This window comes from Sarcophilus harrisii, chromosome 2, assembly GCF_902635505.1.
Source record: "Sarcophilus harrisii chromosome 2, mSarHar1.11, whole genome shotgun sequence".
NCBI classification, from domain to species: domain Eukaryota; kingdom Metazoa; phylum Chordata; class Mammalia; order Dasyuromorphia; family Dasyuridae; genus Sarcophilus; species Sarcophilus harrisii.
The window spans coordinates 629,050,857-629,070,820 of record NC_045427.1 but is presented as its reverse complement, the minus strand read 5'-3'; the positions used below and the strand labels follow the sequence as shown (position 1 = coordinate 629,070,820).

Here is a 19,964-nt window from a genome sequence, read left to right as displayed (position 1 = left end):
AGATCAAGAGGAGTGGAGATGGTTCTGGATGAAAAGGAAGGGGACTAAGGAGGCAGAATCTTGGGTCCTGATCTTCCTCCTCTCTCTGTTGTTGGGACCAGCCTCTAAGAGCCATCACGATACAGTGGATTGAGCACCGCACTTAGGAGTCAGAGAGAGCCGAGTTCAAATCCCACCTCTGATGATGAATTTCCTGATCTTTCTCCTCTCTCTGTTGGCTGGTACCTCTAAGAGCCACTGCATTTAGGAGTCAGAAAGAGCTAAGTTCAAATTCCATCTCTGATGATAAATTTCCTGTGGGGAAAGACATTTAATCACCCCGACCCTTGGTTTCTTCATCTGTAAAATGGGCTAGATGTCCTCTAAGGTTCATTTAGCTTTAAATTTATGAGCTTAAGGAGAAGAAAATTTGAGTGAAGTGAGGCGCCAGTTTCCCAGGGCACGTGATTCTGGATGCTCAAGCATTCAGAGGTATCCATCTCCCTGGAAGGTCAGAAATACTACTTGCTCTGAGACTGTAGCTCTGCTGAGCTGTTCCCATTTAAAGAAAACTTCATAGGTCATCAAGGAGGCCTGAATTCTATCATTATTAAGTCATTCTTATTTTGAGGCCTCTGGTGTGCTAAATATTCTTTTATGGCAATACCTGTGGTCTTGGAAGTTGAGGGAACATGTAAAGGTGCCATCATCGCCCTTCAAGTCAGCTAAGAGTTAAGCCACTGAGACAGCCATAAAATCACTCTATCAATAAACATTTATTAATCTCCTACTATGTACAAGGCACTGCACTAAGCCCTGGAAATAGAAAAGGAAGCCAAAGACAATCCCTTCCCTCAAGGATCTCACAATTTAGGATAGTAACTAGAGGGATGGAGCTGGGATCATAACCTCATTGATTAAGGATAAGACAGGACATTAACATCTAATTCAACTCCATTTTATAGATAATAATAATAGCAGCTAACACTTATGTGGTGCTTTTCCTAGATTATCTCATCTGATCCTCAATAATAAGGCAAAAAAAATAATAAGGCAAATACAACTGTTATCTCCATTTTGTAGATCAGGAAACTGAGGCACAAAAATGTTAAACGATGTACTTAAAGTCACTGAAGATCTTTCCCCCTTTAGAGGGGGCATGAGATAGTGATTTTCAAATCTTTGAAGGGCTGTCTTGTGAATAAGTGATCCATGATGTTATATCACTCTCAAAGACAGAACCTCAGACAACAGTGAAAGATGTCAGGACAAATTGGGGCTTGATATAGGAAAGATATTTTTGACAAATGAATCACCCTAAAGTAGAATGGCCTAGAAAGAAAGTAGGCCGTCTCTCATTGGAGGGTCTTCCTGCAAAGGCTGGAGGACCATTGCTTGGGCATGGATTAGGCTAGTGGGCTTCTGAGACCCCTTCCGGTTCAAAAAATAATGGGATTTTGTAATTTTGTAAAATATGAGAGGCAGTAGCACGGGGAGAGAGGAAAGGAATTAGCCCTCAGTGGGCTCACCTGTAAATGGGAAAGTAGCCTTTTCCTCATGGGATATTGTTGAGGTTTGTCTTTGTTCCTGAAGACTGCTGTGACATCAGGAAGATGATGCCATGATATGCAAGTGAATTGGATTGAAGTGAGGGAGGACTGTGTAAGATCATCAAAGTCTCCTCTGGAGCTGTATGAGTCCAGTGGCCACATAGAAATGGCCCCCGATGCAGTGGGAGACCTTGGCCTTTTTAAGCTATTTCCCGGTCTCATTTGAACTGAAGCAACATTATGGGATTGAGTGGAAAAAGCACCATATTTGGACTTAAAAGCCCTGGGTTTGAATCTAAACTCTCCTTCTCACACCTCTGTCACCTTGGCTAAATCAATTAATTTATCTAATCCTTGGTACCTTCTTCTATAAAACGAGAGGATTTCTAAGGTTCCCTCCATCACTAAAGTTTTGTGGTTATGAAATTATAGAACTTAAAGCTAAGAGATTTTCTGGCTCCCAGACGCCTACGCTCATGTTACAGAGAAGGATCAGATGAATAACTTGTCAAAAGTAGCATAATTAGTGTTCCGGACTGGGAGGCTGCCAGAGGGACCCACAGCACACAGAGGTTAACACCTCTGACAGGTGGGATGTTTCTTGAGGAACCCAAAGCCATTAGAGAAAGAGGAGAACAGAGAGAGAATGATATCTTTGAAACAGAAAGAGGAAAAACAGAATGGAAGAGCTTATGATCAATCATGGCCAAAACTTTAGAAAGGCCCCTGGAGGAAGAGGAGGAGGAGGAAGAAGAGGAAGAAGAGGAGGTGGAGGAAAAGAAGAAGAGAAGGAGGAAGAGGAAGAGGAGGATGAGAGCCCAAAAAAGAATTTTTAGCCACTCACTGGTGAACCTTGGCCACAGTTTCAACAAGTGGTGAGGTCGGAAGCCCAGAGACACAGAAAGGGAGGAGAGAGGGGAAGTGGAGGCGTTTTCTGGGTGTCAATAACTTGGTCAAGACATTTAGCATTCATTGAGGGGGAGGGAGAGATGGAACCAGAGCTGATTTTGCTTCAAGGACTGAGTTCTAAAAAAATCGAGGTAAGACTATTTTTTAATTGAGGAAATGAGTATCTTTATAGATGATGGTTAGAAGTCAGAGGAGATGGAGATAAAATGATGACAAGAAAGACAAGCAATTATTTGTCGCTTTAAGGTTTGCAAAATGTTTTGTAAGTTGGGGTCTCGAGTTGAGAATCCCCACATAGATTCTGACTTAGCTGTGTGAGACTATGGGTTAGTCTCTCTCTATACCAATTTTTGGTTTATAAAATATAAAAATTTCTTGGTCTATAAAATACAAAATTAGGGTGCTGGATTCAATGCTGTTAGCACCCCCAATTTACAGATGAGGAAGTAGGTGGGCAGCTTGCCCAGAGCCATAAAGCCAGTAAATGTTGGCATTGGGATGAGGATCTGTATCTTCCTGATTTAAAGGTCAATGCTCTCTCCAATGCTAAACCAAGCTTTATAACCAAAAAGGGATGGCTGGTTGGAACAAGGCTGAGATGAGGCAGGAGGGAGCAGGATTCAGGGCTTGAAAGGGCTTCTTGAGGGCTGAAGATGTCTCCTTTTAGTGATCCAAGGGATGGGGAAGAGGGAGATGAAATCAAGGAAGACTGATGTTGGATAGCTAGAATTCTCCATCATGGAGTGAGGCTGTCTGTTACCAGATTATGGATTTTGAAGAGTTTGGGCAAGATTTCAGGCACCGTGCCAAGTTCTGGGACTACAAACCAGCAAGGACCTAATGTTCTGATGAGGAAAGGGCCACTGGGAGGGGAGGGTGTGCCTGGGACACCATAGCATAGATACGGCCAGGAGAAGAGAGTGGAAGTGGGCTCTCGGGGAGATTGAGCCAAAAGCTGCTCTGCCAAAGCCCAGGGCACTTCCAGGGCAGAGTCTGAGCTTCCTTGGAGGAGGAAGAGGAGAGAAGAAGAGACTGGGAATGATAATTGAGGGAAATAAGGACAGACTAGAAGGCTTCCTGCGCAGCAGGGATGATGCACTATGGGCGGAGAGCCTTAGGGCATGGGACAGAGGGACCAGCTCACTATAGGGTTACCCCAAAGTGAGGATTTGCATGTTGGGACGAGTGAGCGCCAAGGGCATCGCTGGGTGGTGCATGAGGCAACATGGCAGCAAAGCTTGTGATGGAGCCACGATGGAGGAAATGAGCCAGAAGACCCAGCTGGGAATGAAAGGTCATGGCGAGGGGCTTTGGAACTGGAAAGCAGGGGAGGGATAGGGTTAGAGTGAGTGAGAGAATGGGGAAAACAGGAGGATAATAATGATAATAATATTAACATTTACATAGCACTCCCTAGGGCCTAGGACCTGTGCAAATGCTTTGTAATTATTATCTTATTTGACAGAGATAGGGATTTCTGAGTTCCAGAACTTGGAGACAATGATCCAGAGATAGTGAGGTCTAAAGAGTGGAGTAGCCAGGGGTGCACAGGGCACAGAGCTTCATCTGTACAATGGGGACACATTGGAGAAGGGAATGGAAACCATTCCAAGATTTTTTCCAGGAAAACCCAAAAGACAATACCCATGAGGTTAAATAAAGTCAGACATGACTGAGCAAGAAGTCATTCTACCCTGATGTGGTATTAACCAATCCAGCCCAACTGGCCTTTTAGCTGCTCCTCAATACAATCTCCCCTCTCCACACATTTGCCCAGGCTGTGCCCTCTGCCCGGTGTATTCTCTCCTTATTGCCACAGCTCCCTTCAAAATCGGGCTCAGTTGTTTCTTTCTATAGGAGATCTAGCCTGATCTCTCCTGTCACAAGGGCTTTCTTCCCTTAATTATCTTTTACATTTGCATTTATTCTGAATCTACTTCTTCATCTCTGAGGGATTTACTCAGATTGAATGTAAATTCTCCGAGGGCAAGAGCTTCATTGTCTTTGTATTTTTGGTACACAACAAGAGAGAGGGTGGGCTGAGGGAGAAGAAAGTTGTTGACTTGAGAAGGAAGAGGAGGAGGAAGATTGGTCATGTTTTCAGAGAGACTGGCAGGGCGATGTTGCAACAGGGGGTCAGTGGGCATAGTGACAAGGGTGGGCATGGGGAAATCTGAAAGTGTGTGTGTGGGGGGCAGATCCATAACCAGCAAGCTGGGCACCCCGGATAAGCAGCATGACCCACGCTGGAAGTCAGAGAGACTGGCAGGGGCGATGTTGCAACAGGAGGTCAGTGGGCATAGTGACAAGGATGGACATGGGGAAGTCCAAGGTGACTGAAAGTATGTGTGTGGGAGGGGGGCAGATCCATAACCAGCAAGCTGGACTCCCCGAATTAGCAGCATGACCCACGCTGGAAGTCAGTAGCATCCAGTCCCTTTGTCATTCATAGGAATAAATTCAGGGCCAGTACAAGGAACTCCTTAGTGACAGGACAGCCTCTCCCCATGTGAGCCGGTGCCCTTCTCTACAGCCTGGAGCCCTGGCCATTGCAGGGAGCTCTGGGAGGTCCTGAATCACACACAGACGGCAACAGAGGCAGTTCCCCTGGACCCCAGGTCTGCTATCTACCCGCCGCACCGGTTTGCCTCTTTGTAAATTCTTTTTTCTTGGATTGGTGTAATATAATTGCTATGATAACTTCATTTTATTGTCTTTCATTGACTTACTACCAACTCGCTCAGTTTCTGAAAAGGTACCTCAATTGATTGTCTAAGGCTCCACCCACCATCCTTCCACCTCCCTTCTTCCCTTTCCTGTGTTGCTTTGTTTTTATTAGGGAATACATTTCTTGAGGCCAGGGAATATCTTTCTTTTGTATTTGTATTCCCAGGACTTGGCACAGTGCCTAGTTACATAGTAAGTGCTTAATAAATGCTTTTTCATTCATTCATTCATTCATTCTGCCATTGCTAGAGTTCATTTTTACCCCCTTAAATTTTAGCACCCTAGGGCAAATCCCCACTCACCCTACCCTAGAGATATCTGAGCAGAATGGTATCAGTGTTTCGAAGGGTGACAAGACACATTAAATAGCCTGGAAAGCCCAGTTAGAAGCTGGTTGTGGCCGGGGCAGGCTGAGGAGCTGATATTTTGTTATGAGTGACGAGAGGGAATGAGTGTTTTGAGTATCATTCGCTCTGTGTTGTGATAAAAGCTCCCCTTTCTGAGAAGGCAGCAGCTGCCACATGGAGTAACTCACCTGTGGAGGGGCTGCTTAGAAGAGTTGTTCAGCCCAAGGGGAGCGGTTCCCTCTCCCATTCCTCCTCAGCCCTAATGGCATCTAGGAAAAACCAATCCTTCAGCTTTACATGAGTCATTGTTTGCATCTGCAAGAGGCAAGCCTGAGAGGGCTGCCCATCACAGGGCTGGATTATGATACATTTGTTACCCCAGTTCCCTCTTTTAAGTAAACTTTGGCTACTTCCTCTATTCTTGTTTCCTTATGGTCTTTCCCCATAAAAGGATAGAGTGGGGGCAATTCCCAGCCTCCCTTGGGGTCAATATACTAATAGAAAAGGGTGTCCCAGGGTTTGGAGGCAAGAGGGACCACAGCACGGGAGGGGGGGGGACCCCACGTCACTGCAGAGGTGATAGAAGGCAGTGGCCTGAGCGTGTCTCCGGCTTGAAAACCATCAAAGCAGGTTAGCGATGGCTGGGACACTGGAAGTCCTCGAGCCCGGCCCCCTTACTGTAGAAAGGAGGAAACTGAGGGCGCTTGATCCAAGTCACCCAACTGGAAAGTTAGCAAAATCACACTTGGGCCCTCATCTGGCTTCAAATTTAAGGCACTTTCTACTTCCTGCACTGTGTTATTAAGTCCAAAGAGTATAAAAGGGAGAGCAAGGACAGCAAAGATATTGTTGAGGGAAAATTATTAGGATCTGGTGATGTATTAGACGTGAGAAATAAGAAAGAGGGAAGTGTCAAAGGTAAAAAACAGGTAATATTTAGATGTTCAATCAGCATTCTGCTCAGCTGTTTGGAATTGTTCAAAGGAAGGATGGGATGGTGTAGAAGGAGGCTAGGGAATGTGGAAAGGGCATTTAGGTGGTCCAGCGGATAGGACCCTGGGCTTGGAATAGGAAGTCTCATCTTCCGCGGTTCAAATACGGCTTCAGACGCTTACCAGGTGTGTCACCCTGGGTATGTCACTTAACCCTGTTTACCTGTTTCTACATCTGTAAAATGAGCTGGAGAATGAAATGGCCGATCATTCTAATGATTTGGTCAAGAAAACCCCAAAGGGGTCATGATGAGTTGGACTTGTCCGGGGTCACCCAGCTCATAAGTGTCTGAAGCTGAATTTAAACTCAAGAAGATTAATCTTTCTGACCCCAAGCCTAGTAAGCACTCAATAAATGCTTGTTGGTTGGATGATTGATTGACTTCAAGTCCTGTTGCTTGTAAAACTTTCAAACACAGAATGAGGAAAACGCTTCCATAAATATATTATATAGCATGGATAATGTTAATTTGAAGTTTTCCAAGTCAATAAGCCGCTCTTCCAAGCTCTGTCTCTATTTGAGTTTGAGAGCCCTCTGGCCACAAGCTCCCACATTGGCTCTGGGTGGTGAGAGCCCAGGGGAGCCCAGCTCAGGGGGGGCATCAGGCCTGGTTGAGGCTGGGAGGTGCCATGTGGTGACCAGCCTGGGCAGAAATGGCATCTCCTCTCCTCCTGTTGTCTCAGTGATGTGCGGGGGGCTTTGGGGGAGGGGTTGTGGAGTTTGTGGCTTGTGCTGTTCCAGGCCCCCTCAGCCAGCATACATGGACTTGGGGAAGTGAGCCGGGCTGAGGGCGGGCTGGGGTCAGATTCTCTCTTGGCGTGGGGCACTGGCTGAGCTGCTCCCTTCCATCTCTGGTCCCTGAGAAGGGGGCTCGGGGACCCTAGGGCAGATGGGTGGGCGAGCAGCACAGGGAGCATGCAATGAGCAGAAATGACAAAGAGTCAGGACTGGTGTGAGAACTGATGTCCTAATAATTAAGGGGGTCCCAAAGCGCCTCTGGAAGGGCCGCTCCCTGCCCCAGAGGCTAGTGGGCACTCATCTGCATCCTGCAGCAGGCGTTTGATCTAGGCAGAGATAGGCTGGAAGGGTGGAGATCCAACTCTGAGATGGAATGACTGAAATCTGTCAGAAAATAAGGCAAATCAAGATGCGTCCAGGATAAACAGGGAATTTATTTTAAAACAGAGTAATTGTTGGATGGCTGTGGGCTGAGGGGAGCTCAAGCAAAGCTTGCTGTGGAGGATGGAATTGTGGACCTTGTTGCGGATTAGATCCGAGGAGGTGAAAAATGGGGAGGAATCACGAAAGCCTCGGTTTTGAGGTGGAGGGGCCTGGGCATCCTTGACAATGCTAGGGAAGGTAGGAAAAGGGGGGACCCCTATGGCTAGTGATCAGGAAGAGGAACCACCAAAGAACATTGGGAAGAAGAGGAGAACCAGGGAGGGGCCGGCAACTGCCGAGGGGCCTGGCCACTTTCAGAAGGCGAGTCAGACTGCTTCCCTCGTCCAGTTGGCCCCCTCCCCATCGATCCTGTGCACGTCTATCCCAGACACACAGACAGGCTCATGCACATTTCATTTTATTCTCCAAGCAACAGCCTTTCTTTGTCCACTTTTTCTCCCTTTTCTAATGGCTACAGTTGCCAGATTTCTATTGCAGAATTATACTGAAGAGCGGCCTGGAGCTGAGAACAACAGTGTCAGGTGGTCAAGCGAAGAGTCTCACGAGGAATAGGGGTCTGGCTATGTCTGGGATTAGACATGGGAAGGTCAGGGCCAGGGAAGCAGACTCGGCCAGTAAGGGGGAGAGTAGGGAGTCAGGGATTGTGGGGGAACCATGTCAGGCTGCAAACTCCCAGGCGGGCCCAGGTAGGACCAAAGAAAGGCATTAACCGTGAAGAACAGCGGCCACCGGTTTTCTTTAGCCAGCAGTTGTTAGCCAGTTACCCAGCTGGAAGGGGAGGTCCTGGCCTGCAGCTGACCCAAAGCCCCCTAATGCTCCGTTCCGTCGTCCCCGTGGAGGCCCTTCCTTTCCCATGCTGCATCCCCTCCACTCCTGGGGCAGTTTGTCAGGGAAAAGATGGACCTGAAATATGCATTCCTGTCAGAATGAGAGGGTGGTGCCCTGGAAGGTCACCCCCAGAAACCGGCCCCCCAAACACAAAAGACCCGGGTTCTTTTTATGGATCGCCATGTGGGCTCCCGCTGGTCACTTTCCCTTTCTAGAGGTCCCTTGGCCAAGGGGAAAAAGAAGAGACTGGACTGGGTTCATCTCCCAGGCGTCTTCTAACTAATTCTGGCTGATTTTTGATTTTTGAATCTGGATCCTGCCCTTGGCAGAGATTTACCACAGATCTGAAGAAACACAGTAATCAATTAATTAACATTTATTAAGCACCTGCTGTGTGCCAGGCACCGTCCATTTCAGTAGGAAGGAACCTTAGAGATGATCTAGTTCAGTCAGAGTCAATAAACATTTATTAGGCACCGACTGTGTGCCAGGCACCGTCCATTTCCTTAGGAAGGAACCTTAGAGATGATCTAGTTCCGTCTGTCAATCAACAAACATTTATTAGGCACCGACTGTGTGCCAAGCACTATTTCCTTAGGAAGGAACCTCAGAGCCGATCTAGTTCAGCCAGAGCCAACAAGCACTTATTGGGCGCCGACTGTATGCCGGGCACCATCCATTTCCTTAGGAAGGAACCTCAGAGCCGATCTAGTTCAGCCAGAGCCAACAAGCACTTATTGGGCGCCGACTGTGTGCCGGCCGAGGCCCGGGGAGGTGAGGAGCCCCGGGGCGAGGGCGCTCAGGCTGGCAGCCTGACTCTGCCATTGGCCGTCCCGCAGTCCCCGGGGATGCCGAGGGGCCTTGCTTAGGACCCTCGGGCTGCGGCGGCGGCGGGACTCGAACCCGCCACTCCCTAGGGGGCCGGCCCTCTAACCGTCGGGCGCACTTTGTCGGGGACGGCAGCTTTGCCATGGGCTTTACAGGCGCGGGAGCGAAACCTCGTGTCCGCTCTCCAAGGAAAGCCCGGGGCCGGAGGGGCGGAGGAAGGCAGGAGAGACTACAAATCCCAGCAGGCCGTGCGCTGCCGCGGCCCGCCATGCGGCTAAGAGAAGCCGGAGAAAAGGAGGGAAGGAGGGCAGGAAAGAGAGGAAACCAATCCCAGGCTGCTTTGCGGAGCAGCCTCTCCGGAGCGGCCCGGAGAGAAGCCGCGGCGCGGGCGCGACTACACTTCCCAGCCTGCCTTGCTCCCGCTCGGGCGAGGACTACGCGTCCCAGGCTGCCTCGCTCCCGCTCGGGCGAGGACTACGCGTCCCAGGCTGCCTTGCGCGGCGGGCGGCCGTCCTGTCAGTCGGGAGTGGGGCGGGGACGAGGGCGGAGGCGGGGCGGCTGGGCTCCGGGATCGGCCGCGGCGGGCGGGCCGTTGGCGCGGCGGGCGCCCAGGGATGCCCGGGGCTGAGGCCGGGGCCGTGGCGGCCGAGGAGGGCGGGTGCCCCGAGGCCGCCCGGGAGCCGGCGCGGCTCTGCGGCTACCTGCAGAAGCTGTCCGGCAAGGGCCCCCTGCGGGGCTACCGCAGCCGCTGGTTCGTGTTCGACCCGCGCCGCTGCTACCTCTACTACTTCAAAAGCCCTCAGGACGCGCTGCCCCTCGGCCACCTGGACATCGCCGACGCCTGCTTCAGCTACCAGGGCCCCGACGAGCCGCCCGCCGCCGCCGCCGCCGCCGCCGGGGCCGCCGCCGCCGCCGCCGGGAGCGCCGAGGAGCCCCCCGCCGCGCTCTTCCAGGTGCACAGCGGGGGCGGTGTCACCGTGCTCAAGGTAGGCGCGGGACCCCCCCCCCCGGCGGGACACTCCCAGGACCCTCCCAACGGGCCCCCCCAGGAGCCTCCCCAGCGGGAGACCCTCCCCGGCGGGACCCTTCCCAGCGGGACACTCCCGGGACCCTCCCCGGCGGGGGACCCTCCCCAACGGGACACTCCCAGAATCCTCCCCGCCGGGGGACCCTCCCCGGCGGGACCCTTCCCAGCGGGACACTCCCGGGCCCCTCCCACCGAGACCGAGCACCCCCAGAACCGCCCCAAGCGGGCACCCTCCGAAAACTGAGACCCCTTCATCCTTCCTGTTTCTTTCCCCCTTTCCCTCCTCTTCCTTCCCCCTCCATGTCTACCCCCTCGCCAGCCCCTTCTTCCCTCCAGTTCCTTTTCCCACCCTCTTCCCCGCTTCTGCCTTTCACTGCCTCTTTTCCCTTTGGGTCCCTCAGTTGTTTTGCTCTTTAGAAACAGGGAGGTGGAGCTCCTTCTCCGCAGTGGCCCCTCGCGCCCCCTCCCCAGATTGATTCCGACGGTTAAATCCTGGCCTGATTGAGAGCTCTGGGTGACTTCTGGTGCTGTGCAGCCTCCCTTGTTTGTGTGTCCTGCGCCTTCTCTGGAAACATTTCCCGGACCTCCTTGCCCGTCTTTGGGCGTCCTTTTCGTTTTCTGCTCCTCTGGAACCCACCTAAGGAGAAGTAGTGGAGGGATGTTGGGCTTACCGGTTCTGGGCCGCCACGGAGCCTTTCTGCCTCAGTTTCCCCGCCTGTAACGTGCCTCCGAGGTCTCACAGTGATTCCGTGGCCTCTCTCCATACTTTTGTCCTTCCCTCTCCTTATTTCCCCCTTAAAATCCCCGCCAACTTTGCTTGCTCAGTCCTTCTGCTTTACCCCCTTCCCCATTTCTTGATTCTCTTCTCATGACCTTCTCGCCAGAGCCCACAACTCCCTCGTTCTCATTCTTGTCCAGCCTACTCATCTTTTCCATTTCTTCTTTCTCTTCTTTCTCATAATCTGTTTCTTATTCAAAGTCATCAGTCGCCAGGATGGTATGCTTTTAAAAACTCTCACCAAGTGACAGCAAGAGCAGCATCTGCCAGTGCTGGCTACTGGGGTGACAGCTGTGAACCAGGCCTCCTCCACTAAGCTTGGTCATCCTCAGAGCTCTCTCTATTGAGCTCTTTATTCTCCATTATCATTTTGTTCTCACTTTGATTATGGCCTGAGGGTTCTAGCAGACATTCTCTCTGTGCTACTTTACTAGATGCTTAGAACCTGTGGGCGCTTTTCTCCGAAGAAGAAGAGATGCAGCCTTTGAGTTGTGTTTACCAAACTCCATACATCAATTTAGGAATAGTTCATCAACTGCAGAGGGACGTTTGCCCAGAAGTTAGTAGCTAACAAAATTATCACTGTAACGAAAATTTAATTTCCTGTGGAATTGTTTGTTAAAAATGAAAATAGAAGCTTCTCATCACATGGTTTCCAGTCTTGGTATCCTGTTTCAAAATTTCTTTGATTACTTTTGGGCATGCTTTTATTATTCCTCCTCTCCAAGTATGTGTGTGTCATAGAACTGTGTATATAAAATAAGAATTGGCCCTTAGTTATGCTGTCTAGGAGAAGAAACTTTTTCACCCTTGTTTTTTCTAGAGGGACAGTGCAGCTAGTGACAAATTTGATTGTGGCTGTGAGTTTCCTCATCTAGAAAATGAAGGAGTTGGGCAGTTTCTAAGACCACTTCCAGTTCTGAAGTTCTGTGATTCAAATTTGTACTACAGAAATGATCTTTTAAGATTTGAGGAGAGTGACTTTGAGGTTAGAAGACAAAGGATCTTAAATTCATTGGGTTTTTTTCTTGCTCTTATCTCTACACATGCACACACACACACCATAAGAAATTAGCCTCAAACTAATTACAAAGTAAGGCCATAAAGGAATTAAATAATTAAGTTTTTTTATTTTTTAAATATTTTTAAAATGAAGACAAAGTGAGAGCCCTATAAGCAGCAACATAAAAGTTGAACATATGAGACTTGGGATGGGAATAGGCTTTAAGAGATTGAATCATAATATAATTTTTAATTTTGCCGTGTTAGTGAAGTTTTAGTGAAAATTAGTACTCATTCTTCCTAACTTTTCAATCAGACTCCAGGTTCATAGTGAATTCAGTTTGATTAGCCATTGCCCAACTTGTCACAAGGTAGACTCAGTTTCCAAAAGGACTTTGTAATTCTGGATTGTCTTGTTTAAATTGAAGTTTCATATGTGTATGTATAAAATATTTGATATAAAAAGAGCTTTCCTTTTATGAACTTATTCATATCCTCTTTATTGTTGAGTTGTTTGTAAGTCACATTCAACTCTTCATGATCCCTTTTGGGGTTTTCCTGGCAGAGACGCTGGAGTGGTAAGGGATTTTCCTGGCAGAGACGCTGGAGTGGTTGCCATTTCCTTCTCCAGCTCATTTGACAGATGAGGAAACTGAGGCAGACAGGCTTAAGTGCTTGCCCAGAGTCACACAGGTAGAAGGTGTCTGAGACTGGATTTGATTTCAAGCAGATGAGTCTTCCTGACCCCAAGCCAGGTGCTTTATCCAATGGGCCACCTACCTACTCTGCATGCTGTCCCACAAGGGGACCCAGATGAGTCAGTAAGTGCCTTAGAGACTGTAGTCCTTACTGGTAATTTTGCAGAAGAGAGGGTCTCAGAGATGTTAGCTGGGTGCCTTGCCCATGGTGACAGCAGTAGAAAGTGGGGGGGGGGATTCAGTTGGGATCCTCTGACTCTGATGATGCTAATTTTGTTTCCCTGGGATCCCACAGTGCCCGTGGTTAGGGGTTTCAGGGCTTTCCTGAGACACCACTTCTTGAGGAGCCTCTACAAATGGCTCACCATATATTTCTTAGTAAACATCCTGTGTGAAAACCACCATGCGGGGGTGGGTTTGGGGCAGCCCACTGGTGGCCCCTCTTGCCAGAAGCCAGAGCTCCTTGGGAAGCAGTTCTTGTTTATCAACAGGAGCTGGAGGTATTTTAGTGTGTGGACTCTTGCTGTTTCATTCAGGGATTTTCTTTTAACCTTTTTTTTTTTTTTTAAAAGTAAAGGATAGGAATCATTTTCTCTATGACTTGTATAACTCAGGTGTCACTGAAACAGCCTGCGTTTGAGCCTTCACTCTGCCTGGCTCCTGATCTTGGACAGGACAGCTCAGGCCCCAAGGCCTCAGTTTCCCTCTCTGTAAAACCAGGACCTTAGATAAACCAAAAGTCCCCTTCCACCTGCAAATGGAAAGCCCAGAGCCATTCAGATCAAGCCCAGCAGTTGGAGAGCACTTGGCCAGGCTTGGCGCCGGGGAGGGCTTAGTGCCTGCTCAATGGTGGACGTGCAGACTGGGCCGCCTGCAAAGTGTCCCCTTGTTCCTGTGATCGAAATAAGGTCATAAGACGAGACAAATGAACACGGACAGCAGGAGGGTGATGGGGACGAGCCTGCTGGTGGGAGGACTTGCCTCATGGGGTCTTTCCCCTGCCCTGCCTGGGGCCCAGTCTGGGTTTACTGAGCGCCTGTGGAATTTCATTGGACTCCCTTAATCCGGCCTCCTTGCCCCCATCTTGATCACTGGGCCTTGGTTTGGGTTTGGGTTGGTTTCTATGACTTGGGCACACACTGGGATTTTGTGTGTCCTTTGCCTTGCAGGGCGAGGTCACTACAACTGAGTAGTCACATGGTCATGTTTGTGTGAAAGATACAACTTTTCTGTGAAACATCTTATTTCTTGGCAGATGCTTGTGGTTTTTGTAATCACAGAAAGTATAATTTATCCAAAAGAACTCAGTAGTTTGGCATTTAATTACTTAATCTTTAATTATAGATTTTCTGGTCACAACTTTTTAGCTATTGTCTTGAACTACTGCTTAAGTCTGCTGCTTTTTGCTGCCTCACCTGTTTTTCCCCAAAGATTGGAGGTTTCTTATATGCTGGTCCCGCCTCTGTTTCTTTGCTTGCTCCCACAGACTCATACACAATCCTGTGCCTTCAACACACTGTATGATTATTTTATATTTGATTTGAATTTTGTTTGATGTTAGACCATTTGTTACTCTAACAAAAGTAATTAAAAATTAAAGTGCATCATTCTACTGGTTGACTTTGCAGTACTAAAGCTTGGTCAAAAGATAGGCACAGTTTATTCACTTTTTGGGCATAGTTTCAAACTGCTTTCCAGAATGATTAGACCAATTTATGGCTTCACCAATGGTATCAATGGATCTGTCACCAACATGTTTTTGAAACTTTATTTTTGCAACACCTTTTCACATCCGTCCGTCCCCTGCTTCTCATACATACCACAACCACTGTGTTTCAGGCTCTTGTCACCTCTTGCCTGGAGCATTGCAGAAGTTTTCTGAGTAATCTTTCTGTATCTAGCTTCCACACAGCAGCCAAAGGGATGTTACTGAAACAGTCAGGTCCAACTGACACTTATTGTGACCTGCTCCTTGCTTCTAGAATCAAATGCAATGTTCTCCACTTGGCATTGAAAGCCCTTCACAGCTGGGCTCTGGCTTTCTTTCCATGATGTTTGCCTATTGCTCCCCTCCACGACCTCAGCCCTTCACCACCTGCACCTGCTTGCCCTTCCCTGCACACAAGACTCTGTCTCGGCTGCTGTCGTTCTCTTAGCTTCTCACTTAGATTCCTCTTCCCCCTCCCTGCTGCTCATACCCTGAAAGCTCGGCTTCCAGAGGCTTCTTGCTCCTCCAGGTGTTGGTGGCTGGCCCCTGCAATGATTTTGTATGCAGTTTGTGGATTTCATATTCATCTGCACGCTTTGCTGGGGTGTCTCATTTTATTCCCAGGGTCTACCATAGTCCCTGGCACATAGTAGGTGCTTATTAAAAACCTGTTGAAGTGTTTCATTTAATGGAGTCATTTGCTGTGCTTCATGCTTTGCAGAGAAGGTCCATATATATATATATATATATATATATATATATATATATGTATACATGTATGTATGTATCTAGTCACAAAATTATCTGCTAAGTAGAACCTCTCTCAAATATAGCTCAAAAGGTGAGATGAAATGTGTAGTTTCACAAGTAATGTGGAGTTAATTTGCTTTTATTAAGCCTTGTTAACATGAAACTTTTCTGCTGTTAACCTTTAATGACTCCTCTTGCTACTTGCAGTAAGTAGTGCAAGATCACATACTTTCCCAATTTCCTTCCCTTTTAAGAGTGACCACAGTTTATGAAGCAGTGGGAGGAGTGAAATGAATGTAGGGCAGAGGTATTGAGCTGACCTCCCTAATGGCACTTGCTGTACATTTAATTGAATGTACATTTAAATTGTATCAGCATATAGCCAGTTGTTAGAAATGTTTTGATGGGAATTTATTTGTTTTTTTTTTCTCTTCAAACAATATTTTTTTTGTTTTTGTTTTTGTTTAACAATGAATACCATAAAGAAATAGAAAATTGGTAAATTCTATTTTTAAAAATTTCAGTATGGCTATTCCAGTGAATTCTGCTGAATACCATGTCTGGCTAATGTAAGGGTGCTAATAATGTCACGGCTACTGTAGAGAATGCAAATTAAGAATCCCCTCTTCAGGGAACTTATGATCTTGTTAAAGAGGTAAGATATATATATACAAAACAATCAGAGAATTCATCTGAAGGATTTCCTATCTAGATCAGAAATTCATGATTTCAAATGTTCTATGTGGCATAGAGAGCTTTAACTGTCTTCTGTTCTTATTGCCTGCTGTGGGCACCGAGAAGCATTTTTGTGGGAAAGGACTATTAAAAAGTGACGTGTGGCAGACTGTGGGATGGCTGCATGGCTAGGAGGGATATGAAGCTGAAGCATGAGGAGGTGCTTGTCCAGGAAGGGCTGTGCTTGGAGATCTTTCCAGCTACAAGGTCCAGGGAGGCTCTGGTTCCAAGGGGGGTTGTAAGAGATCTACGAGTGTCATAGAAGGTTAAGTCTTCAAGGTAAGGAATTAGCTAGGGAGAGGTTCCAAGTTGTTTGCAGCAAGGAATGACTAGCAGTTTAGGGGAAATATGACAAGTAGGAGAGAAATCCTCTTCCTCTCCTAAAAAATAATACTCCAAGGACTGAGTACTTCCCCAAATAGTTTCATGGTTTATTCAAAACTTGCTTGAGTCTTCTTGACTCTGAACTGTTCTCCTTACTGTTCTGACCTGTATGTGCTCTGTATAAAATGAAAATGAAGTAGTGCTTTATTTTAATGAGTAACATTATTTAAGGATCACTTTGACTGTCGGAAACATTCATTGCCTCCTGAATAAAGTACAAGGTCTTGATCCTGTGGATGGGAGCGGTCTTTTTGATAATACACAGCTTGTTTGTACATAGATGTTTATCTATCTTCTCCACCAAATGATGAGCTCCTTGAAAGCAGCACTTGCCTTTTGTCTTTCTTTGTGTGATTTGTGCTTAGCACAGTGCCTGGTGCACATGAAGCAGTTAGTCAATGTTGGCTGGCTATTAAATGAGCTTAGCACTTCTTCTGTGGTCTGAGTCCACCTGGACAGTGAAGAGGGCCAGAAGAGTCTCTCTCAGCAGGTGAATATTCTCTGGAGTGGCTTGGGATATCCAGCGATGGGCTGGGACAGACCTGAGCAGGCTTTTTCTTCTCATGTGCCTCACTTCTAGGTTCTTCTAGATTTGTACCCACTTTCTCCAACATGGACATTGTGTGCAGTGCTGGGAGAGGATAACTCAGGTTATGGGTAGACTTATGTTTTCAATGATTACCCTTTTTCACCTTTTAAGTACATTTTATAATTGTTCTTGATTTTGCCTTCTCTGTTAGGATATGTTTCATGCTTAAGTGTTAACAGTGTCATTATGACTAATTGTAGAAACAGGGAACATACTAGTTGGGGTTTGGGAGCTATAGTGGTGATGAGTAGAACTGTTGTATTGTCCTCTCTCTTTTCTTCCTTCCCGTATCTGGATTAGTTCTAGGACCTTGAGAGGGAGCTAGCACCGTGACTGACCTTGGTTACCATCTCCCAGTGCAGATTGGGATTAAGTGAGCCATTTCATGGAAAATAGAGTTGGGTACCATGTTATGTGGCCACTGCCATGTTATAAACGAAGGAATTAGAAAGCATCTATTAAAATGTGTGAAATCACTGTGCCGAACCCTGGAATTACAAAAAGAAAAGCATGCTAGTCTTGCTTTCAAGGAAATCACCTTTCAGTGGGGAGATTGGGGGGGGGGGGACAACCCATATAGGAAGGTTCAGTTATGGGACAGACAGAAAGGCCCAGTGGTTCTTAAAGGACCACAAAACAGGTGGTAAGCATCTTTAATGAATCGTGAACATATTTCTTGTTGAAGGAACCCTTTGTGGTTAGTATTTGAATGTCTTCCTATCCAAATGAGCTTGCTCTAGACCAGTGGCTTTCAGGTTTATCTCTGCACTCTTGTGTCAACACTTCCTCAAATAGTTTCATGGTTTATTTTGTAGGTATTTGCTACCACAAAAAAAGTTATTGGGACTCACAGGACTGTAGAATTTTAAACAAGGAAGGTCCTGTGAAATCTTCTGGGATAGGCCCTTGACTTAAGAGTTGAAGAAATGAGGCACAGAGAGGCACAGATCGCATAGTTAATACAGGGTTTGAGGTTTGAGGTTCAACTCTAGCCTGGTTTCCTTGGTGCCTTCAAAGTGTGACTTTCTTCCAGTGTTCAGCAATGTCCATCAAGAATGGCAGTGCAAAGGCCTTGTAGCTGAGAGGCCGGCCCAGCAGTTCATAGGGCCAGTGTGGGTTTGCCATGGCCACCACCAGAAAGCCAAGAAGGCTCTGGCTAGTGGCTCCGGAACCTGTGGTCCCTGGACTTCTCTGTCAGATAACAGACGCTCTTCTGTGACACTATTTTGAACCTATAATGCATGGCAGCAGTGTGGTGAGATGAGTATGAGTTTTTAGCTTGGGGTCAGGATATTGAAATGTTTTCTTTCAGAAGCAGATACAAATTAATTTAGAACGTATAGCCTTATCATCTTCCTCCTCCACTTGTGTAAAGTTTTCATGTATTTCCAAAAATATGATGGTATTGGAAAAGCTAAGATCATGTAATGCAATATGTAATGGCACATTGAAACTATTAGCAACAGAGCCAAGAGCAGAACTCCCTGTGTGACACTGGGTGTGGCCATATGAGTTTTTATTTATCCCGAATAAACAAAAGTGGAGCTCATGCATTTTGACTGTCCTAGATTGGATAGTGGTTAGCTACAGGTCAGATTCACCCAAATGACCCAGCTGCTCTCCTAATCTATTGGAATGTAGAATGTAGATGTGGTCTTTTTTTTTTTTTTTTTTTTTTTTTAAACAGTTCTTACTAGCATGCTCTTTGGAAACAGAAAGTATTTTCAGCAATCTTTAACATTTCCTACTCCATGAAAAAGAATAAAAGCAGAAAATGGTTTTGGTCTTCTTTATCTTGGTTTGATTCAATTAAAAGTTTCTTAATTGCCTAATAAAGTTCAGGCCTCAGGCTTGGAATCCAGAGATAAACAATACCACCATCATAAGGAATCCAGAGATAATACCATCATCTCTGGCCTCAAGGGATTTAGTCAGGTTCACTGGTGTGTGTGTGTGTGTGTGTGTGTGTGTGTGTGTGTGTGAGTGTGTGTTGGTGATCACAACACAGAGACATAGCTAAGTATAACAGAAGTTAGGCTCTGGTAGGGGCAAAAGAGCAATCCATAATGCTCTGGGACAATTGAAATGAGAAGAGAATACTTTCTCTTTGTGGGGCTTGGGGAGCTTCATAGAGATGGTAGCACTTCTCCTTGAAGAAAGAAGTCTTCTGAAAGCTATAGATGAGTTTATAGATGCATTCAAAGCATGCAGATTGACTGGTATATGCTGAAGAGCAGGAGGCTGGGAAGGTAGGTTCAGATCAGGTAAACATTGATTAAGAGTCTAGGTTGTTGGAAGGTCTTAAATGTCAAGCTGAGGAGTTTATATTTTATTTTTTAGACCAGTGGTTTCTATAGTAATCTCACCCCTATCTATAAAAAAAAAAGGTTTAATTATATAACTCCAATATCAATTTATTTACTTATTTATAAGTTTATAAATATATAGCTACATTGCTCATTTTAAATCTAGGGCCAAAATAGAATCACTTTTTAAAGTCAGCTTTATTCCTGCTGCTGTTTTTTAGGGAGTTTATTTTAAATGAAATTATGAGTTCAGTCACAATCATTCCACATCTCCTAGTAAAATCTAGATAGATAGATGGATGGATGGATGGATGAATTTTGGCATAGAGTCCAACCTCTACCCAAATCTAAAGAATTCTCCTATCTTTAGTTAAGATATAAGTTAATAAGATAAGGTCTCTTTGTAATTGAAACAAAATTCATATTACTAGAAAGTTTAGATAAGGAACAGTAAGTTATACTAAGAACAGTATGAATAATAAGAAAAGAAGGAGTATACTAACTATAGAGTTGGGGAAAAGCATCCCTTGTCAGGACTTCCCAGTGTCCTTAAAGAGGTGAGTCCACAAATAGATTAGGTTCAAGGGATAAAACAGTCAACAAATATAGCAACCTAGTCTTTGACAAACCCAAAGATCCCAGCT

General features: G+C 46.5%; 1 protein-coding gene across 1 annotated transcript in view; it reads left to right on the top strand.

Annotated features, from left to right (window-relative positions):
* Positions 1-9,889: 9,889 nt before the first annotated feature.
* The window catches only part of TBC1D2B (TBC1 domain family member 2B), a 71,660-nt gene continuing 61,585 nt past the window's right edge, over positions 9,890-19,964 (top strand). Inside the window, exon 1 of the mRNA XM_031956765.1 lies at positions 9,890-10,329. Coding sequence (XP_031812625.1) covers positions 9,958-10,329 — 372 coding nt within the window. The 5' untranslated portion in view covers positions 9,890-9,957. The remainder of the gene's footprint in view (positions 10,330-19,964) is intronic.